This window comes from Arachis ipaensis, chromosome B1, assembly GCF_059453495.1.
Source record: "Arachis ipaensis isolate K30076 ecotype BB chromosome B1, ASM5945349v1, whole genome shotgun sequence".
Lineage (NCBI taxonomy): Eukaryota > Viridiplantae > Streptophyta > Magnoliopsida > Fabales > Fabaceae > Arachis > Arachis ipaensis.
In genome coordinates this window covers 146600797-146623823 of record NC_142436.1, presented here as the reverse complement: position 1 = coordinate 146623823, position 23027 = coordinate 146600797, and the positions used below count along the sequence as shown (strand labels likewise).

At 36.9% G+C, this 23027-nt stretch overlaps 2 protein-coding genes and 1 pseudogene across 2 annotated transcripts; all 3 read left to right on the top strand.

The window, feature by feature from the left end:
* The first annotated feature begins 188 nt into the window (after positions 1 to 188).
* Positions 189 to 707, top strand: LOC107614921 (cell wall / vacuolar inhibitor of fructosidase 1-like). The gene has a single exon (XM_016317049.1). The coding sequence runs from the start codon at positions 189 to 191 to the stop codon at positions 705 to 707; it is 519 nt and encodes a 172-aa protein (XP_016172535.1).
* Positions 708 to 17810: 17103 nt separating this feature from the next.
* Positions 17811 to 18405, top strand: LOC107614912 (cell wall / vacuolar inhibitor of fructosidase 1-like). Its single transcript, XM_016317042.3, has one exon. It carries the CDS (start codon positions 17817 to 17819, stop codon positions 18333 to 18335), a length of 519 nt encoding a protein of 172 aa, XP_016172528.1. The 5' UTR covers positions 17811 to 17816; the 3' UTR covers positions 18336 to 18405.
* A 1752-nt stretch (positions 18406 to 20157) lies between these two features.
* LOC148578785 (uncharacterized) lies at positions 20158 to 23021 on the top strand (annotated as a pseudogene).
* The last annotated feature ends 6 nt before the right edge of the window (positions 23022 to 23027 follow it).

The window sequence follows — 23027 nt, the reverse complement described above, 5'->3', positions numbered from 1 at the left end:
TATACATTATAATAAAATTTGTGATATTTAAATACAAAATTGAATATAAATTGAATCAATCCAAAAGAATAATAAAGTTTCCAAAGACAAACCAAATGCTCTCTCTCACCATTAAATTTCCTCACTTATAAATATCACCCCGTTCATCATGGTGGCTTATAATAAATTATTATTCTCTGTAATTAAACATGAAGCATTATTCTCTAAATACATTATTGTGCACAATTGTAGTGGCTTCAATTGCAATAGCACCATGTGAAAGCGTTGACAAACTCATAACAGAAACATGCAGCAAGACACCATACCCTGCTCAATGTGTTAGTTATATAAAAGCTAATTATAAAAGCAATGATGTTAAGGGTGTTGCAGGTCTTGGAATAATCATGGCACAAAGTTTCCAACTCAAAGCAGAAGCTCCCAAAGACATTCTCTCCACAATGTTTTCGGCTGGAAAGAGACCAGACATTCGGGTTCCGATAATAGCTTGTCTTGGAACTTATAATTATCTTATCAATACTGCTATACCTGAAGCCATTGATGCTTTCAAACGTGGGATACCCCGTTTGGCTCATTCTTATGCTACCATGGCTTCAATGGGGGTTAGTGATTGTGAGAAAAGATTTAATGGCAAATCGCCAATCACCAATCAGAACAATATTACTCATGAAATTGCTCTCATCCTTGTAGCTATCGCTAAACAATTATAGAATATATAGTTCAATTATTAAATAATGAATTTAATGTTCATGTGCTTTCATCGTTAATTTAATTTTATATAAATAATTAATCGTATATCATTATATCAATAAAAATAGTTAATTTTTAAATTAATCATCTTAAAAATTATTTAAATATCTAATTGAATATCCGTATAAAATTCTTAAATAATATGCAATTTATTTATTTAATGTTGTATGTAGTCAATTTTTTTTAAAGTTGGATTTGTTTATAATTAAATAAACCACAAAGGCATATTGCATCATGACATGGGATTGGTCATAATCAAAAGTGATTAAGGTGAATTAGTAGTTTTTTTAGGTTAATTATTAGTAAAAAAATTCCCTGATCCCAAACATGACTACATTGTACATAGGGAGAGTTTACCGAGGAAAGTTTCCACCGCCATTTTAGAGGCAGGATTACTGAAGACTATGTCGTCAATATATAAACCTCGAAGGCATCGCTCGGTATATAATATTCGAAGGTTTTTATTTTTTTCGTGTATTTAGTGTACTAGCGGTTTAATTTTTATTTAAAAACAATTTAATTATTAATTACTTCCGTTGATATATTGTGAAAACTTTTTTTTTAAATAAAATGAACGTTGTGACTTAGCAACAGTTTTTTGTTTGGGTCTAAACATGGAAAGAAACAAAGCAAAAACTATCTTATATCCGAGTGGATGATTTGCTGGAGATCAACACAAGGTTCAAACCAAATAACATGATTAGAGTTACTCTTGGCATCATATCTAACCATCCAATCCGCAACTCTATTTGCTCCTTGGGACACCCATTCAACGTGAATAAGCCAAGGACGAGATAAAAGCTCATGAATCTTATGAACCAAATCTGTTACTTCAGATGAATACCCACTTGTAAGCTCATGCATGATGGGCAGAATAGGCAATCCGTTTCACATATAATATCTCTCAAACTGCAATCTCAATCTAAAATCAGCCCCCTCTAAGCAGCAAATAATTCACATCTGATGATAGACCAATGGGAATGTTTCCAGAGCAGTCCGAGATCCAATCTCCCTTAGAATCTCTAATAATACACCCAAATCCCGCTAAATTTGAATCCATATACAAGCTTGCATCATAATTAACTTTAAAATTGTTGCCTACCGATGGTTCCCAACACAGGCAATTTCGGAGAGACCTAAAGGCATTGTTTCGATTCCTGTAAACCTGTAAGTCCCTGGCGGTAATTCTGGCCAAGGCAACAACCTTGTGGTTTGTCCAAGGGTTGTCAGTATTGAATATGTCATTGCACCTATGTCTCCATACCCACCAAAGCCCTGCACCAAAAGATGCCTCATTGTTAGCCAAGGCCTTTCGAAACCACTCTTCAAAAGCAGTACCAGCCGTCGAGTCTAGGATACTAGGGTCCAACATATGCCAAATTGTCTTTGATCGTTCACAGTCTCTAAGGCAATGCTCCATAGTCTCCTACGCCTTGTTACATCTCTTACACATATCTGACGAAACTAAATGCCGCTTGAATCAAAAGGTCTCAGTTGGTAGAGCATCATGTAAACCAAGCCACATAGTAAATTTGAACTTCTTCGAAATGTTTGTATTCCACAACCAGTTCCAGTTACTATTGGCATTCCAATTTAATATTTTCTCTAATAACCATCTATAACCCTCCCTTGCACTATACTTTTTTGTTGCTGCAAGCCACCACTCCCACTGTGGCTCCAACTCAGTCGAACTAGGATATCTCAAACCACAAATAAACTACTTAATCTCATGCTGAATAGGCGTGGTAAGACTATCAACCTCCCAAGACACCCTTTTTCACAAGTCAGCCACTATGAAATCTGATTCAGAAATATGTACATAAGGAACAAGGTTGCAAAGTTTACCAAAAGGAGTCCACTCATCATACCAAACTGATTTGTGGACATCCCCAATATTCCAATGAAACCCTTCCTTGAGATGCTCATAGGCACTAACAATGTTCTTCCAGGTAGCCGATAAAGAATTTCTACCGTTTTCGTTCATACCAGATTGATTTTTGAGATATTTATGCTTTAGAACCTGCACCCACAACTTCTCACTATTATTTAGACAATCCCATACCAACTTTCCCAGAAGCGCCATGTTAGCACAGAAAGTATCCCTAATACCCAATCCTCCTGCCCCTTTTAGGAGTTATGGCAACCTCCCACCTGACCAGAGGCAGCCCATTTCCGGTCGCTTGGCCTTTCCACAATAACTGTCTCATTAAGGAATCAATTTTATTACATGCATACTTCGGGAGAAGAAAATTTTGCATTTCATAAACCGGGATAGAGGCCATAACTGATTTAACAAGACTAAGCCTCCCTGCCTTATTCAGCAGGCATCCTTTCCAACTGGAGAGCTTCCTTGAAATTTTTTCAATAACCTCCTGAGCCATCTTCTTGGAAGCTCTGGGATGACCGATGTTAATTCCCAGGTATTTATCCAAATCATTGCATTAGAGACCCCTGAGAGAACCTATTTTCTCCTCTCCGACACCTTCTTGGAACACTGGGCCTTTGACTTATGAAGATTTACTTTCAAACATGACGCTCTAGAAAACAAGTCCAGGCAATGCATAACCTCTATTACTTGAGCTTTCGATGCCTTACAGAAAAGCAAAAGATCATCTGCAAATATCAAATGAGAGAGTCGTGGTCCGTTCCTAGAAATTGCTACCGGGTTCCACAAACCTTGAAAAACTCTATGAGAGATAAAGCATGCAAGCATTTCCATACAGAGTACAAATAGATAAAGAGACATGGGATCTCCTTGCCTCAACCCTCTCTTTGGATTGAAATTTTGGAGCCTGTTCCCATTCCACAAAACTGCCAACGAAGAGGAAGTCACACAATTCAATATAAGATTAATGGTAGCCTTTGGAAACCCAAATCGGACCAAAGTAGCTTCCAAAAAATGCCAATCTACCCTATCATAAGCTTTTTCCAAATCAATCTTGAATGCCATGGTCCCTTTTCGAGATTTGGTGTTCCTCATGAAGTGCATAATCTCCTGAGCAATGATAATATTCTCTGTGGTTCCTCTTCCTGGAATGAACCCTCCTTGCAAAGGACCAATGATCTCCGACAGGAAAGGTCTGAACCTGTTAACTAGAACCTTTGTGACAATTTTATAAATTATATTACATAAGCTAATAGACAATTTTATAAACCAATGATCTCCCGTAAGGAAGAGGAAACTTCCACTTTAGGAATTAGAACAACGAGAGTATCAAAAATAGCCGCATTCATTGGCTCACCCTCAAAGGCTCGCTTGACCAAAACTAGCCAAAACTCTTTGTAGAAAATTGCTTGAAACCCATCTGGCCCTGGGGCTTTAAACGAACACATGGCCATCACAGCTCTTTTAACCTCTGCAGACATCACTGGTTTCACTAGCTTTTGACAAGCCTCAGTACTATGAGACGGGCAAGGAAAAGACCCCATGACGTCCAGGTCAATATCCTTCCTTGTAGAAAAGAGTTTTTGAAAGAAAAAATTTGCCGCCATTTCTAGAGTCGAAGTCTCCGTGGCCCAAGACCCATCCTCCAAAAACAACCCATGAATTTTGTTCCTCTTTTACTTGATAACTGTCTGCAGATGAAAAAATTTTGTATTTCTGTCTCCACGTCTCACCCATTGTTCTCTAGATTTTTGATACCACAACAACTCTTCTTGAAGAAGGACAGCATTCAGTTCTTGATGCAAAACTTGCTCTTTGATCCTAAGCTGTTGATCCTCCCGACTCTTCAGAGTAATCTGAACATCATTCAAAAGCCTCTGCAACTCCCTTTTCTTAACAAAATATTGCCAAAAACCTTTTTATTGAAGCTAGTTGCATCTTTTTGAACCTCCAACAAACATTTAACCACATCCGGAGCTCCTTTATTCTAAGCTGTATGAACAACATTCCTAAAAAGAGGATGAGTCATCCATGTAGCCTGAAATCTGAACAGACGATGGCCCTTGGTAGCCCGTTCTGCCATCTTGAACCTAGTGAACAACGGGCAATGATCAGAGTGAAGGCGCCAGCACCTCAGTATAAACCTCCGGAAATATTAGTCGCCAGCCCTGGTTGATAACTGCTCTATCCAGTTTCTTAGCCACCTGCACCCCACCTTTCACCTTCCTATACCAAGTGAATCTTCTCCCAATATCCCCCATATCAAATAGCCCACAATCTTCCAATGTTTCTGCAAATTGTTCTGCTCTGGCAAGTCTAAACTACCCCCCCCCCCCTCTAACTTCACTCTGCAACAGAACATCATTAAAGTCTCCTAACACAATCCAAGGTTCGTGGATCATATTAGCAATCCTTGTCAAGTCACCCCACAGTTCTTTACGCCGATGTATATGCGGATTAGCATACACCGCACTGCAGTAACTAGAAGTATTGTCCATAGTGATTTCAAAACTGATACATTGATCAACTACATCCAATATTCTCACAGAAATATTTGAATTAGAACATAAAATCTAGATACCCCCACTATGGCCATTAGTCTCAAGAATACCAACACCCTGGTAACCTAGATTATTCTAAAAAAATTTTATCATCTCGAAAGCAATATGGGTTTCAAACAGAATGAAAAAAGTAGGGTGAAATTTATTCACTAACTTCTTACTATGAACCCGGGCCAATTTATTAGAGGCTCCTATAATATTCCAAAATAGAAAGCTTAAATCTAAATAATCTATAAAACAATTGTACTGTAAAAAGGACCAATCTCATTTGAAGTCCCTAACGAGATGATGAAGATCCACCATCATATCCCCTTGAGACTTGCTTGTCCTTATCCGGTTGTTGCCCAGTTAGTCTGTGTCCCTCCACTGACAACCCTTCCAATTTGCTAATTTGTTGCTTGCTGGTGTTGCCAAAGCAATCCGGAGTCGACGGAGAAGTCTGCAAAGAAGAAGGGCGTAACCTCTTGTTGTGTCCGTTTTTGATAATGGCAGTGAAGGTTGGCACCGCAACGGAGACAGCTTTGTCCTTCATCCTTTGTTGTTTGGAAAACGTCATGCGTGCTTTAAATCCGCCAACCGACCCAGTCTTCACCCCTAATTCGGCTCCTCTCATACGTAGCCCAAAGTCACGGTTCTGATCCAATTTCTGATTTGAGTGCACCGGCACTTTGTCTTTAGCGACAGTTTAATCATTGATAACATGGATTAAATTATTTAAATTAATTTTTTATTCATCGACTGCAAAGCTATGGATAAATTTACGAGGTAAAATTTCTAATTTTTGTGCGTCATTTATATATTTATCCACGGTTAAGCTGTCAGTAAAATAAAACAAATGAAACCGTGTGTTTCATTACCGTCGATAATTAATTTTAACGACGACTTGGCTATTGATAAGGGTACGTCCGAATTTAAAACGATGCAACAATTTCTCTCGAGGCAACACCCATACATACTTTGGTGAATACTATGACATAATCATGAATTCTTTTGAAAAAATGAGTGAAAAGGTACTTTATGACTTAGTATTAAGGATATCTGCATTAGCTTGTTTTATGCTATTATGAATGCAAGAATCTCATTATTAGACCCCAGACAAAATTAATCTAAAAATCAGTGAAATGATTTACAAAGATTCTATAATTATTTCTGAGCACCTAGCTAAAATAAAAAATAAGTGTTACGTACACACTGCTATTAATACCAAGGCGTGCTTGTTTGAATTTACAGAATTATAGGTTATAGCCATATCTATCTATTTTTGTTCATAGAAATCATAATTGAGACAATATAAAGATCTTCTGGTTCTGTATTAAGTGGATGATAATAAGTGCTCCAAGATTTTTATTTTTATTTTTTTGGATTCTTGTCCACCGCCAAACAACCTTTATACTAATGCAGCAAATGGAAACAACGGCATAAAACAATGAATTATTGGTTGGATTATAAGAAATATTATTGTTAGAAACAAGAGAGATGTGAGAAAAGTGTTTTGTGTATTATTCAGGTTGATTAAAGGTACAATATATAAGGGATATTTATAGGTGCTAAATGAATCAGAGTAATAAAGGCATAGAATCCTATAATTAATATACAGATATACTATATAAATATAGACGATACTAATTGGTCTAAATTGATGCTAATGATTCTCTAGCATCTCCCCTCAAACTCAAGTGGGAGCTAAGGATACCAACTTGAGTTTGGATAACAAAGTCCGGAAACGAGTCGGGTGATGAGCTTTCGTGAAGATATCAGCAGTTTGATCTAGTGTTCCAACAGCAATGAGACGAACAACATCAATAAGGATACGTTGCCGAACAAAGTGATAATCAATCTCAATGTGTTTGGTGCGTTCATGAATATTAGGCCTTTTTTTTTCAATGAATATTAGTTCATAGCCCTATTGTTTTTTTCCTTTCCGACAGTGTTCTTTGGCCTCTTTTTTCGTTTCCTTTTCAACGCTTTGGTTCGTCACTCCCATAACCATCTTGTTCGTCTTGTCGCCGTGATTCCATCGCAACCAGAACCGCCGCCATCCGCCGCCAGACGCGCCTCTACGCGCCTCCGAAAGACGCTGCCACGACCAGGTTGATCTTCCTTCCAGATTCCACCCGTGCCTCTTTTCCCTCATTTTTCGATCTGTTTCTGACGCTTTGGTTCATCACCTCCGGCATCATTGTGTTCGTCTCTTTGTCAGCTTTCCAACGTTGCCGGAATCGTCACCTGAGGCCACCAGACGCGCGTCACGCGCCGCCGGAAGCTCCCTGCCCAGCTTGATTCTTCCTCCTCCCAGATGCTTCAGTAGCCGTTGGATCTTGCTGCTGATCAGAGGATCCTGGAGCGCCCACGTGTCACGCCGTCAGCTTCTCCAGCGACCCGCGAACCCGCGTGTGACCCGACTCGACCCAGTCCGGTTGCCCACCCGCATTCCACCTCATCGCCAACATGGCCTGCCACTCCTATCAGACGCCGCCACGTGTCATTGCTCCGCTGACGTGGCAGACAAGCGGGACCCTCCCTAAGATTTTTTGGTGAGCTCTTTTCGATTCTGCACTCCGATTTCTCATTTTCTGCTCTGAAATTACCGTTTTCTCTCCTCTCTTTGATCTTTGTGACCACTATCATGGGACAGCCAGATGTTTTTGTTGCCACCGACAGAAAGGGTAAATTCTGTCGAAACTGTAACCGTTCTGGGCACCTCTTCCCCGACTGTCCCTCTGTCGAATGTCGCACATACCACCTGACAGGTCATATTAGCTACCATTGTTCACAGCTGTTCTGCCGTTACTGCAAGCTCTCGGGACATTTAATTACTGCCTGTCCTACACGCCCACCATGTCCTGATCCAGATCCACTCAACTCGTCTCCTGTCTCTCTATCTGATATTGCATCTCTTCTTCAGCGTCTTCTCTCTGTTTCTGGTAATACCCCTGCTGCTTTATCGACCCCTCCAGGTAATTCTAAATGGTACTTTGATTCGGGTCGCTTTAATCACATGTCTCCGTTGCGTAATATTTTCTCGTCCATGTCTACCACTACAAATGGACCTTCTATCAATACTGCAAATGGCTCCCTCTTGCACGCAACACACAAGGGTTCTATATTCCAGTCAACTCTTAATCTTCCTGATACTTATTATATTTTCAAATTAAACTTCAATCTTATTTCTGTTGGTCAACTTGTTGATCTGGGTTTTGACGTCACTTTTGTCCGTTTCTGGTTGTCGTGTACAGGATCCTCGGACGGGACAAATCATCGGGACTGGACGTAAGGTCGGAAGGTTGTTTGAACTCGAGACTCTTCATATTTCTCCTGTACCAAATCTCTGTGCTGCTTCTTCTCCCTCTACCCTTCACTTATGGTATCAACGTCTTGCCCACACCTCCTTAGGAAAACTGCGTCCTCTTGTGTTTCAGGGTGTTTTAGGTCAGGTTCCAAATGAATCTTTTGATTGCATTTCTTGCCAAACTGCCAAACAACCTGCTTTATCTTTTCACAATAATTCATCTCTTGCTTGCTCTCCTTTTGATCTCAATCACTCTGATGTTTGGGGCCCCACTCCCACTGCCTCTATGGGCGGAGCTCGATACTTTGTCGTTTTCATTGATGATTATTCCCGTTTTACTTGAGTTTATTTAATGACTAATCGCCATGAGTTACCTCAGATCTATATCAACTTTGCTACTATGATTAAAACTCAATTTTCCAAGGTCATTAAGGTTTTCCGACGTGATAATGCTATGGAATACCGTGATTCCAAACTCTTAGCCTTTCTTGCTGAACAGGGTACTTTGTCTGAGTTTTCTTGTCTTGGTACGTCTCAACAAAATGGTAGAGCTGAATGCAAACACCGTCACATTCTTGACTCCGTCCGTGCAATGCTTCTTTCTTCTTCGTGTCCTGAGCGTACTTGGGGTGAAGCTGTTCTTACTGCTGTTCATGTTATCAATAGACTCCCTTCTTCTGTTCTTGGTAATGTTACTCCCTTTGAGCGTCTTTATCATACCCCCAGATTATAGTTCTCTTCGAGTTTTCGGTTGTGTATGTTTTGTTCTTCTTCAGCCTCATGAAAATAGTAACCTTGAACCTCGGGCTCGTATGTGTTGTTTCCTTGGTTATGGCACTGAACACAAGTGTTATCGTTGTTGGGATCCTCTCTCTAAACGTATTCGTATATCTCGTCATGTTGTCTTCTGGGAACACCACATGTTTTCTCGGTTATCATCATTTGAGTCCATTCCTACTACTCAGTCACCTTTGTTTACTAACTCCAATGTTGATCTTTTTTCTAGTGATGATTCTCCAGATTCTATCTCGAGTGACCCTCCACAGCCTCCTGTTCTTCCGCCTTCTCTATCTCCCGATGATTCCAGACCGGACGATGATCTTGCTCCTACCGTCATGCCTCCTCCTCCCGCTCGTTCTTCTAGGGTAAGGAATCCACCTCCTCATCTTCTTGATTATCATTGCTATTCTACTATCCTTCATCAACATGAACCTAAGTCATTCAGAGAAGTCTCCTCAAACCCAAATTGGCAACAAGTAATGCGGGAAAAAATACAGGCACTTGAAAAAGCACACACTTGGGATTCGGTTGATCCTCCTTCTGATCAGGAAGTTGTGGGCAGTAGATGGGTATACAAGATCAAGACTCGCTCTGATACCATGTTAGAAACAAGAGAGATATCTGAGAAAAGTGTTTTGTGTATTATTCAGGTTGATTAAAGGTACAGTATACAAGGGGTATTTATAGGTGCTAAATAAATCAGAGTAATAAAGACATAGAATTCTATAATTAATATACAGATATACTATATAAATATAGATGATACTAATTGGTCTAAATTAATGATGCTAATGATTCTCTAACAATTATGATTTTAATTTCAAGGCAAAGTTGGTGTAGAACTATTTTAGCAAAAGAATCAAAGCAACATTTGCATTCATAAGCTCAGCATTTAATCCAATAATGTTGTCTACATCAAACAGTTCATTCAACATTTTGAAGAATTAATATTTTTCTAATTTTATATGACAAATGTCACATGCTAAAGCAGAAAAGTAAACATAAACCAGATAAATAAGCCCAATTTCCATGAGTACATGTCGAACTTTGAAAGGATATAGCAAGTTATAGCCAAATATGGTATCAGACAATGAACTATTAATATCAGAAATGAGGACCATAAGAAGAAAGGCATTTTTGATCATGGTGCTTTTCAAGTTTATGATCTGTAATATATATAATATTTGGAGTATGTGCTGTGAGCCTGTGACGTAAGGTTCTCGATGAGGACATGATTGGAGGAAGCAACAACAAAATCATTATATTGTTAGCATAGTTGTTATATTAAAAAAGAACAATTTCCTAGTATTATAAATTCTTACTCATATAATTAAGTAAACGTGTGGGTTGTAAATTTATCATATGTGTGCATATAGTATTATCTATATGAAATTTGCTATTAATGATTCAAAATGTTCGTGTGTACAAAGATTGGTACCAAAACACAATAGCAATTTATTTTACATTCTAATTGATTATTTTGGCAGCTATTATTTTATAGTGTTATTATTTTAAATATGAAAGCCACTCAGATAAAGACGTTTAAAACATTTTTTTTAATATGTTTTTATTAGTTAAAATTTAATACATATAATCGATTAAGTCGTGTTATTTTTGTTAAAATTAGATTAAACAAATTAATTTAACCAAAAAAATAGTAAATAAAATCTTGAACCGGTCTAAATTAATATTATTTTTTATAAAAATGACTACAATATCCTTATTATAGAAAATGACTAAAATATTTCTATTTTATATATATATATATATATATATATTAATTTTAAAAACTCTAAATCCTAACCCTATAATGGCAGAGAAATAATGGACTAGACTTTAGGATTCTCAAAATTAATATATAGAATAATAGTATTTTAGTCATTTTTTATAATAAGGGTATTGTAGTGATCATTTTTTATAAAAAATAATATTAATTTAGACTAATTCAAGATTTGATTCACTATTTTTTCAGTCAAATTAATTTGTCTAGCCTAATTTTGACAAAAATAACATGGTTTAATCGATTATATGTGTTAAATTTTAATTACTAAAAAACATATTTAAAAAAAGACATTTTAGATCTTTATCTGAGTTTAGGGTTTAGGGTTTAGTGTCTCTCTTTAAATATTTCAAATTATGTATATGTTATTGAAAATTAAATACAATATATATTATTAATCATATGAATTTTTATGTTATTTTAGATGTCAAATTTTATTAAAAAAGACATTTCATATTTTATATAAAAGTTGAATCTTTCATCCACTTCTTTTAATCTTATCTATTCTTACGAAAGATGTGCTTAAAACAGACCTTAATAATAATGAGAATGATAACCTGAGTAATTAATATTTGGAGTATATACTTTTTCTTATTTAGATTAAGAAAGTTTTAGGTATGTTAATTAGTACATTCTAATTATTCATGATTTGTGATTTTTTAAAGATTTTTCTTGTTTTAAATTAATTATTTTTTCCTTATTTTAGTTTGTTTATATTTATGGATATAAATATTTTAATAATAAGTCTTTTATTAAGTCATTTATTGTAATTAATTTTTTTTGTGACTTTATTATGTATTTCACTTCAATGATGTAAGATGAAAATTTTGTCTATTATAATGGCCCTCATTTAGAAAGCATATCGTATACAAAGTTTTTAATAAAATTATTATTTTCTAAAATATTTATCTATTAAATAACAAATTACTTTGTATGAAAATTGTTTGAACAATTATATTAAATTTGTTAGAAAATTTGTGTGAAAATATTTTTTTGTTTTATATGAAATTTATTTGAAATACATAAATTATATTAAATTATTAAATTTGTCTAAAATTTAATCGAAAAAAATTTTTGATTTGTCTAAAATTTATTTGAATAAATATGTTATATTTGACTCAATTCATTAGAAATTTGTCAAATGAGGTATTTTTTTGTTTGAAATTTGTCTAAAATAAAATATTTTTTATTTGAAATTTGTCTGAAATACATTGTCTTTATGTTGAATAATCTGTCTGAAATTCGTCAAAAATATATTATAATAATTAAAAATATGAAAGATAAATGTCTATTCAAAATCTATAACAAAATAGTCTCAACAAAGTATCAGACAGAATTTTAAACAAAATGTAATTAGTAACAAGAATTTTTGGGACAAAAAAATTGACTAAATTATGTTCGAAACAAAAATTTTGTCTCTAATTTATTCAAAATTTATCTCAATTTTATCTCAAAATTCGTCTAAAAAAACTTTATTTCTAGTAGCTAGTGCTCCCTACTCTAGCAAACACACTCTCTCTCTTGCTCCACTCTCTCACTCAACAGCACCTATTCTCTTTAGCTATTTTCCCTATTCGGAGTTCCGATCAACATTCCGTCATTGACATTGTGTATGTTCATGGTGAGTTTCTCTTCGATTTAGTTTTTGCAATTAGTTAATATTTTTCATTCATTTTTTAGTGTTTCCATTTTTTCGACACTTTAAGTTTTGGTCTCTGACACAAATTTGATATTTTCATATTTTTTGTGGCCTTTGGGACATTGTCGTTGCTGCTGTTATGGGGATTATTTGTAATATTTTTGCTATTTTTGATAGACCTAATAATTTAATTTGTCCAATTAAATTGATAATTATATATCTAATTGTGTTTTCATTGTTATTAGCCTTTATTGAATTTAAAAATTAAAAATTAATATAAGTGGACATAATTTTTAAATTTGAAAAATTATTTATTTTGTCAATTATTACATATATAGAATAGAGACTTGAACTCTTAGGATAGATAGAGTTGTAGAACGAGAGAGGCAAAATAATTATGTGCAGGGACATAGAGATCTTTCTGTTTATTTGATGTGAAATTTGTTTGTGTTTACTCTCTATTCATTTGTGGAAATTAAGGTGAATAGAACTATAGAATTGGGAGCTGACTCAGCAGATGAAGCAATATCGAGAACTGCAGATCCACTACCAGTAGGAGCGGCATGAATGGAATTTTAGTGTCTCATAGTGATGATGACAAAGACAAAGTTATAGTGCAAGCATGTACCAAAATACCAAACCCTAACCTATGCTTTCAAGATGTTGGAATACTCATGGCAAGAATTTTACAACTCAAAGTGAAAGTCGTTTGCCAGGGACAAAATCTATCGAATGTTTTCAGTCGGAGATAGATCGAATTTGAAAGCTCAACTGAAAGCATGTCTTGTAAGTTACAATAATATTTTGGATTAATGGTCAAATTAACTCCTGAAAAATTGTCCAATCATCATTTATATTCTCGAATGATTTTTTTTAATTAAATTAGTCTTCTAAAAGATTTAATATCAATCTCATTTGTCCTTTCATCAAATATTTAACCAATTCTTTTAAGGGTTTTTCACGTGCAACGTTAGGTGACAACTAATGATAGATACACGCCGTTTTATGGTTTAGGGTGCTTTGGTTAAAAATGACGTTGTTTCCTATTTCGTTACATCCCCCCATTACTCACCACTCTTCTCCTTTCATTCAAAACAAATGAAATACAAAAGAGAAGAAATCATTGGCAACGCATAACAGATTGCGACTGCGCTTGGTCGTCTAGGTATATAGGGTACTGTTACACTGCCATGGTCTTCTCCTTTCACTCAAAAGAAACAAAAAGTCACTAAACACAAAGAGAAGATGAAGAAGTTCTGATCACCGGAAGCGCAAAGGAAGCAATCATCGGCGACGTTGCACAGAGTGCGAGTGCTCTTGTTGGTCTGGGTCTCTAGGCCACCATTGCGCCGCTGTGTAGGCGCTGGCTCTGGGTGAGAGGTACAAACCCTTACTACGCTGATTTTTCTTTCTTTTTTTCTGGTTTTTTTTCTGGTCTAAGTGTGTAGTATTGCGGGGAGGTTAGGGTTGAATGTTGGTTAGTTTTAGGATAGAGTTTTTGTGCTGAGGGTAGTTGCTGCTAGGGTTTTGCATGTTTTCTTGGTTGAAAAATTTGGATGCTCTGTTTTAACATGGCTGAATGTAATTTTAGAAGGATAGATGGAATTGTTGTTTTGTTCAGTTCATCTAAAGGGCTTTTTTATTAAAATAAATAAAAAATATATTAATTCCTTAAATACGCATGCATGAAATTAATTCCCACAATACGCAGTCCATCTCAGGGGAATTACCCACGAAATGGGTTTGGCTACCAACTCCGGAAAAGCGCCCACGAAATGGGGAGATTACCCGACAATATCTGCGTGGAACTCCAAGTCGAGCATGGCACCCACGAACAGGGACGGACATAGGGGGGCGAGTGGAGGCCTCGGCCCCCAACTTTTTAAAAAAAAGATTAATAGTAATAAGTTATTAAGTATGATTTAATTTTTTAAAAAATTATTTAGTATTTAGTTTAATATAAAAAAAGTCTAATCTAACTTAAATATTAATGATTTCTAATATCTAAAAAATAAGTAACAATATTAAAAAAATCTGAAAAGATATTATTACTAATATTTTTAAATTAAATAAAATTTTTCAAATCTCATAAAATGGATTTTTTTTCTTCTTATGAGCGTCTTTCTTGATTCATTTGGTATTAATTCTATATGTTTCAACTACTACAACTAAGAGATCTTTTTCAGCTATGAATGTTGTGAAGAATAACTCAGAAACAAAATGAAAGATGAATTTCTTGCTAATTGTCTTTTAATTATATTAAAAAGAAAATTGTTGAAAAATTTGACACAGATTCTATTATCGATGAATTTTATGATACGAAAAATTGACCACTTCGTCAATAAAAAATACATACATATTTTTTGTATTTTAAAATATATTTTCTATCGATATATTTTTGTAATACATTTTACAATATATAATTTTTTGCATAATTTTTTAATATTATATATGTTATTGCCCCCATAATAATATTTCTGATCCGCCCTGCCCACGAGATGGGTCATGTCATTGGCGGCGGGGGCATATCAGGTGAGGCGCCCACAAATTGGGCCAAGGCATGGCTGGCCCACGCGAAATGGTGCATTTCCATTGCGGCGCCCACGAAATGCGCAAGCCTATAGACAAGGGGGTAAGGTCCATCCTTTCTACAGTTTTTTGGCTCAAAATTGCAAATACAGTATTTTATGTACAAGAAGTAACCTACCCATCAACATTCACAACAATTCTTTACATCTCTCTCCCTCTCTCAAAACAACAAGTAACCCATCCATGAATCTATAATTTTATGGTTTACGGTTTCAAAACAACACTTGGTTTCTGAGTTCCTTTTTATGACCAACTTTTATCATGCAACAGAACAAATTAGCAAGTAAAACCGATTCTGCATCGTAAATAACTAGTAAAGCCTTATCCTGGTTTGGATTGTGCTTCTGCAAATGGGGAAGAATTCGAGGTTTACACCGCATTCGCAACAAGTCTGTGATGAGATAAGGCTATTATATTAAATTGGTTACCTGATGCCCGCAACCAAAAGCCATATCCTTTGCATTGATGAGACAAATTGGACAAACCTGCAATTAACCATGTCATGTGTAAAATCTACTATGCAAAGTGACCAAATAATCATGAATCAAATGATGACATAAAGTGAGGAGCTAAGCTGTATGGCACGTTTGAAAAACATGATCTTAGTACCTTGTTATCATATAGAGGACTTGAAGATTGTTCTGCATTAACTCTATTATCATAGCCAGTATGCATAGGCGTATTTTGCTGAAAACTGTCCGGCCGATAAGATCTCGTGCTAAGGCTAGATGGATTCCTTTCATAAAGAGGTGGATTCCTCACCTGATATGCCCATATTGTTGCCGCCGCCAATGACATGACTCATCTCGTGGGTGCCATGCTCGACTTGGAGTTCCACGCAGACTTTGTCAGGCAATCTCCCCATTTCGAGGGTGCCTTTCCGGAGTTGGTAGCCAAACCCATTTCATGAGTGATTTTTCTGAGATGGACCTGCGTATTGTGGGAATTAATTTCATGCATGCATATTTAAAGAATTAATGTCTTTTCTTTATTTATTTTAATAAAAAAGCCCATCTAAAGGGCAGGGTTTGCTAAGATGGTGTTCTTTGTAGATTAAGACAATGATTGGGAGTTTTGGAATTCTGTTGCTGAATCATGAATAAATTATTTACAAAAATAAAGGTAACACAGAGGATAAAAAATTTATAAATCGAACAACACAAAGGTGTTAATGGGGTTGAAGGGATACTCTGCACCACTGTAACACCACTCAACAAGATGGATTAATGTCTCTATAGATTTTGGGATTAAGGTTATACAAATAGGGCCAGGGACTATTTTGACGTAATATAATAAACATATATTATCAGGTTCCATCTAGGCGTAGAGCTGTCAACATACGTGTCAGGTAACACCCCACGTGTATAACCATTGACAAAAACTATTAGTCCAGAAACGAAAGGAGAAACGAGATTATGTTAAATCTTTAGGGAACTAATTTGATTAAAAAAATTATTCAGAGACGAAAATAACAATTGGACAATTTTTCAAAGATTAATTTGACCATTAATCCATAATATTTTGCATATTGATGTTAGATAAAGTAGCCATTGATGTTTTCAAAGATAGGAACCCGCGCATGGCTGAAGTAGGTGCTGATGTTGCTTCCCATGGAGTTAGTGATTGTGCGGAAAGCTTCAATGAGCAATCTCCAATCTTTAATTCTTGTTATACATATAAAATAGAATTTGAACTTCTAACATATATTTAAGCATTCAAATAAATTAATCACTCAATTAATTTAAATTGATTTAGTATCTAATTATTTAAGACTTAATTTGGTAAAATTTTTACTTTTTAAAAATTATAGCATCTATTTTTAGTAAATTAAATTAAAAAACATTTATATAACGAAAGAGGAGAAAAAAATAAAGAAGAAAAAAAATCAAATAAAAAAAAATGAGGAAAAGGAAGTCGTGGTGGTGGTGACGACTACAATAACAAGAGAAGAAGAGGAAGAAAAAGGAAGTGAAGAAGAAAAAAAATAGCCGGAGTACAAGTAAAAAGAAGAAAAAGCGCGCACATAATTATTTAGTTGGACTTAGTTAAAAAATTGTTTGGTTGCCTAATTTTTGTATAAAATGATTTACAAAAATACAATCTGTACACTAAAATTAGGCCGTCACTAATATATTTATGTATAAGTATAACTACATGTGTTGTTTAATTTATTTTCAATATATATCTATATTCTAATATATATTTTATACTAATAAATAATTTTGGTTACTGATTTTAATGTATTCATGGTTAAATTATTTATCTATATGAAAGAATAAAATTAATTAGGTTTCCAAGACCGATAGTTTCCATATGTGAATAAAATTAAATTTCAAAACATAATTATCCAAACGCACATGGTATAATATCTTTCCAGATTCACTATGGTCTAAAATTAAATGTACAAAATTAAATCTATCCAAAAGAATAATCAAGTTTCCAAAAACAAACAAAATGATATCTCTCATATTTAAATTGCCTCACTTATAAATATCCCCCCTTCATCTTGGTGGCTCATAATAAATTATTATTCTCTGTAATTAAACATGAAGCATTTTTCTCTAAATACATTATTGTGCACAATTGTTGTGGCTTCAATTGCAATAGCACCATGTGAAAGCGATGACAAACTCATAACACAAACATGCAGCAAGACACCATACCCTTCCCAATGTTTTGGTTACATAAAAGCTGTTTATGATAGCAAGGATGTTAGGGATGTTCCAGGTCTCGGAATAATCATGGCAGAAGTTTTGAAACTCAAAGCACAAGATCCCAAAGACATTCTCTTCGTATTGCTTGGGGTGGGAAAGAGACCAGACATTCAGGCTCAGTTGAAAACTTGTCTTGAAAGTTACAGTTTTATTATCAATACTGCTATACCTGCAGCCATTGATTCTTTCAAAATTGGGAAACCCCGTTTGGCTGAAGATTATGCTAACACTGCTGCACTTGTGGTTAGTAAATGTGAGAAAAGCTTCAATGGAAAATCGCCAATCACTAAGGAGAACAATATTACTCATGAAATTGCTCGCATCCTAGGAGCTATTGCTAAACAATTATAGTATATATAGTTCAATTATTACATAATGAATTTAATCTTCATGTATTATCATTATCAATAAAATTTTTATATAAATAATTAATCGTATATCATTATATCAATAAAAATAGTTAATTTTTTAATTTATTATTTTAAAAATTATTTAAAAATCTAATTAAATGTCTGTATAAAACTCTTAAATAATATGCAATTATTAGCCAAAGTTGGATTTGCTTATAAATTAAAATAAAACACAGGCATATCGGCATGGGATTGGTAAAAAGTCAGAAGTGATCGAGGTGAATTAGTAGTTATTTTTTGTTTAATTATTAACCAAAGAATCTCCTGGTCCTAAACACTAACACAGGCGAGCTTACCGACGGAAGTTCCAAGGCCATTTTAGGGGAGGAGGTTACCATTTAATTAAATCTAATTAAATGTCCTTCTAAAACTCTAAATAATATACCATTTATTTATTTAATGTTGTATGTAGTCACCACAACATAAACGCCGAATAGCGGCGGTTTATTTTGCAATTTGCCCGCAAAATCGATCTCCAACAGTTTTTCAACCTCCGTCCTATAGTGCGTAGGAAATTTTTGCGGGGATTTATTTTCAGAAAGGGTTAATATAACTGTCGCAAAACAAATAAATCTTTTTGCCGCGTGCAACTGTAAACACCGTTATTTGGTAAATAGTTTTTTTTTTAAATTGTGGCGGTTTTTAACCGCCGCTATCGGTTCTAAAAAATATTGTGACAGCAGTTCAATCTGCTATATAAGATTATAAAAAAATTTGTGAAAGTCAAAGCACTTTGAAATAACTTTCTTTTTTGAATGGTGAAATACCCACATACACGAGCAAGAGTGTGAGTTTTATTCTCCTAATCAAGTGTATCACGTCTAAATATGATGCTATTCCGTGCATCTCAAATGCTCTAGATTATTATTGCAAAGAAAACCATAATTCATGCCTCCTTGTCATGTTTCATCACTCTCTAATCCATCTAACACTCAAAACAACATCTGATTCTCAGGATTATCCTTCAAAATGCTAAAACATAGCAAAATCCAATCTCAAATTCATATAATGCAAAGCAAAAGCTAGTTTAACATCCCTAATAAACCAATAACAGATCAAGACTAATTCTAATGACTTGTAATAAATAAATTTATTGACGAGTAGTAAATGACAAAAGAGAAAAATATCGCTGATATTTTCCATGAGTATATAATCAATTACTTTGATTTCTGTCACTTTGATCTCTCATAGACTTTCAAGTTAACATATTAAATTGTTTGTCTTCCTCTGCACCTAATTTTCAAGGTAAAAAACCTATTTGAGCCAAGGGAGGAAAGATGTTACGCAAATCAGCCAAATAGAAATCTGATATACTATTCAACCAAAACATACTTTAATGTAATTCGAATCAAGTTAATTCGAATTACATTCCTTAATAATTCGAATCAATACAGATCGAATTATTCTCAAGCATGTCGTTCAAGTAATTCGAATCCACTTGGATCGAATTATAGAAGCATAATTCGAATTGTATCAATTCGAATTAGTAGGAACACGTGAATAAGAGGAAGTTCGAATTAAATTGATTCGAATTACTCACAAGTCGAAACAAATTGTAATTCGAAAGGAGTTGATTCGAATTACTCACATTTCGAAGCAAAAGGTAATTCGAGATGAGTTGATTCGAATTACAAGTGAGTGCCCTATATAAGGAGTTCGAACCAATTTCATTCGAATCAGTTTTCCATTCTCATACCCCACCAAATTCCAGAGAAAACGACCCAAAACCGGTCCGAGAAATTCTGGAGCGGCATACTTAGGCGATGGGGGACGATCCGGGAAGGCTGTATCGACTGGATGGAGTCGTTCATATAGCCGGGGTGATCAACGACGAGGTTAGTGGTTTTTGATGGTCGTTTATGATATTCGTTTATGTTAGTGGTTTATGAAAGCGGTATTTCAAGTGGTTTATGATAGCGGTTTTGCATGCGGTTTTATTGGCGGTTTATGTTAGTGGTTTGGGTTAGTTGTGTTGTATGCGGTTTATGTTAGTGGATTTGCCCGTGGTTTAACGAGTGGTTTAATGAGTGGTTTTGCCCGCAGTTTTCGTAAGTGGATTTGCATGTGGTTTATTTTTCTGATTTTTTGGATGCGGTTTGAGTATGCGATTTTGCTAACGGTTTACTACAATTTGCTTTTGCATGTGGAATTTAGAAGCGGTCTATGTTTGCGGCTTTTGTTTGCAATTTCGTAGTGGTTGACTATATCTCCTATTGCATGTGTTATTTTCTTACTTGTTTACGTCATGAATTTTATCTATTAGTGGTATTGTAAATCGTTCTAATTATGCGGTCCATGTAATGCGCAGCCCCGGCGTTGCATATCGAGCATGCGGCGGCAGCAGGGGATGCGACTTGATGATAGGTACGTTCCGTACTTGCAGATGGCCGGACTATACCATCTTGCGAGACTGAACGACAGATGGTTCCGATTGGACGAGCCCCTTGTGAGTGCATTCGTGGAGAGGTGGCGTCCGGAGACGCACACGTTCCACATGCCGTTCGGAGAGTGCACCATCACACTTCAGGACGCCGCGTACCAGTTAAGGTTGCCAGTGGACGGACGTTACGTCAGTGGTTTCCTGACAGACTTCCACGTATACATAGAGGGTGGCCAGCTAGCTTGGCAGTGGTTCCATGAGTTGCTCGGTGTGTTACCTCCCGCGAACCAAATTCAGAAGTTCGCAGTGAACTGCACTGGCTCCAGGAGACTTTTGGAGAGTGCCCCGAGGGGGCCGATGAGGAGACGGTGAGGCGCTATGCCCGTGCCTATATCATGATGTTGTTGGGCACCCAGCTGTTTGCCGACAAGTCCGGCAATCGTATTCACATCAGATGGCTCCCGTTCGTGGCTAGGCTTGAGGAGATGGGTGGCTACAGCTGGGGGTCTGCTGCACTAGCATGGTTGTACCGGTGCATGTGCCGAGTGGCCAACAGACATGTCGTGAAGTTAGCTGAGCCGTTACAGTTACTTCAGTCGTGGATCTTTTGGCAGTTTTCTGGTTTTAGGCCTGTTGGGTATGATGCGTTTAGCTGGCCCCTTGCCTCGAGGTACCACTATCGTATTGTACTATTTATCTTCATTTTATTTATTTTCAATTTCGCATGTAATTTTATGCCTTTTAGAATCATTCATGAATGCAGTACCATGTTTAATTTCCTACGCAGGTGGTCAGGTTACAATCCTAGGATTAGCGAGAAGGGACCTCGGGTGCAGATGGCTCGACTGAGGATTGACTTGTTACAGGCTTGGGATGTAAGTACGCTAATCTAATATGTATAGTTAATGCTTCTTTCAGTTTATATGGTTTAACGAATTCGTCTAATGGAGTTGATTTGCTTTTTTCAGTTTATATGGATGCCCTATAGCACACCCGACGTCCTCCAGGTTGTCCATCCGGAGGTCTTGGAGCCTCGGCATACGATGTTATGGCGGTGTGTGACGTCCCTGATATATTTTGCGGTGGTTGAGTGGCATCAGGTTGATAGAGTGTTACCGCAGTTCGGCAGCGTACAGCCTCCCCCGCATCCCGCCCTGAACATCGACTTCTTGATGTCGAAGGACGGGAGAGGAGGTGACCGTTGGTTCCCGTCCTATTTACAGCATTGGCATCTTCACTGGGAGACACGTGCGGATCACGTGTTACGGTTCGATGTTGTTGCTGACCCGGGACCCTCACATGAGTTCTTGGCCTGGTGGCATCAGCATGGAAAGAGGTTCTTGTCACCTGAGATGTACTTGGGGATCCGAGAGGTATTCCTATTCCGATTGAGGTGACGCAGAGGGGTGCCGGCCGAGTTCCTGATATGGACCGAGTTGATGACGTTCCTGACAGGCGTCGGGTTGAGAGGAGAGCTCAAGTCGGGACACGTCGTAGCCAGCGTGAGTGGAGATGGCTAGACCAGGCTATGGAGGAGGGTGATGAGGCCGGTAGGGGCGGTGGTCGACGAGGAGGGCGTGGAGGCAGGAGAAGGGGGCTGCTCCTAGGCAGGATATGCCTGATCGTGGTGATCATGCCGCTGAAAGAGGGGCTCCAGTGGAGGGTGTTAGGCCCGCTCATGGTGGACATGGTGGAGAGTGGTATGGATCCGATATGGGAGATCCATCGAGCCATGCTGACACTGGGCTTGGAGAGGGGCCGCTCGGAGATTACTCCGTTGGTGTTCCCGTTGACGACCAGACACCTCAGGAGAATACGCCATGGGTGATTCCGGGATCCATGTTTTCAGAGTTTCTTGCCGGTGATGGGATTGACGTGGATTTTGGTGGATCACATTTCCTAGATGAGATCACCACCATCATGCAGGAGGATGAGGCAGCGCGTCGACGGGGACAGACGACGGGGACATAGGCAGTGTTAGATGTCGATCTGAATGAGCCTCCCTCCGTGGCACCTGTTCAGGCTTTCGCCTTGGGTGGGACCCCAGCATCCGCACATATTGCTGTGTCACATTCAGTCGCCGGACCATCATCGTCCATACCCCTACATGTCCAGTCTAGGGCGCCTGCACAGCCACCCCCGGAGGACGAAAAGGATGAGATCGAGGATGAGGAGCCCCTTATCCGTAGAGGTCACAGGACACGGGTTCCACGTCTTTGTGGCACGGGGTCACACCTCTTTAGATGATTTGTG

Coding starts and splice junctions, on each gene's coding strand:
- LOC107614921 (XM_016317049.1), top strand. CDS start 189: ATGAAGCATTATTCTCTAAATACATTATTGTGCACAATTGTAGTGGCT.
- LOC107614912 (XM_016317042.3), top strand. CDS start 17,817: ATGAAGCATTTTTCTCTAAATACATTATTGTGCACAATTGTTGTGGCT.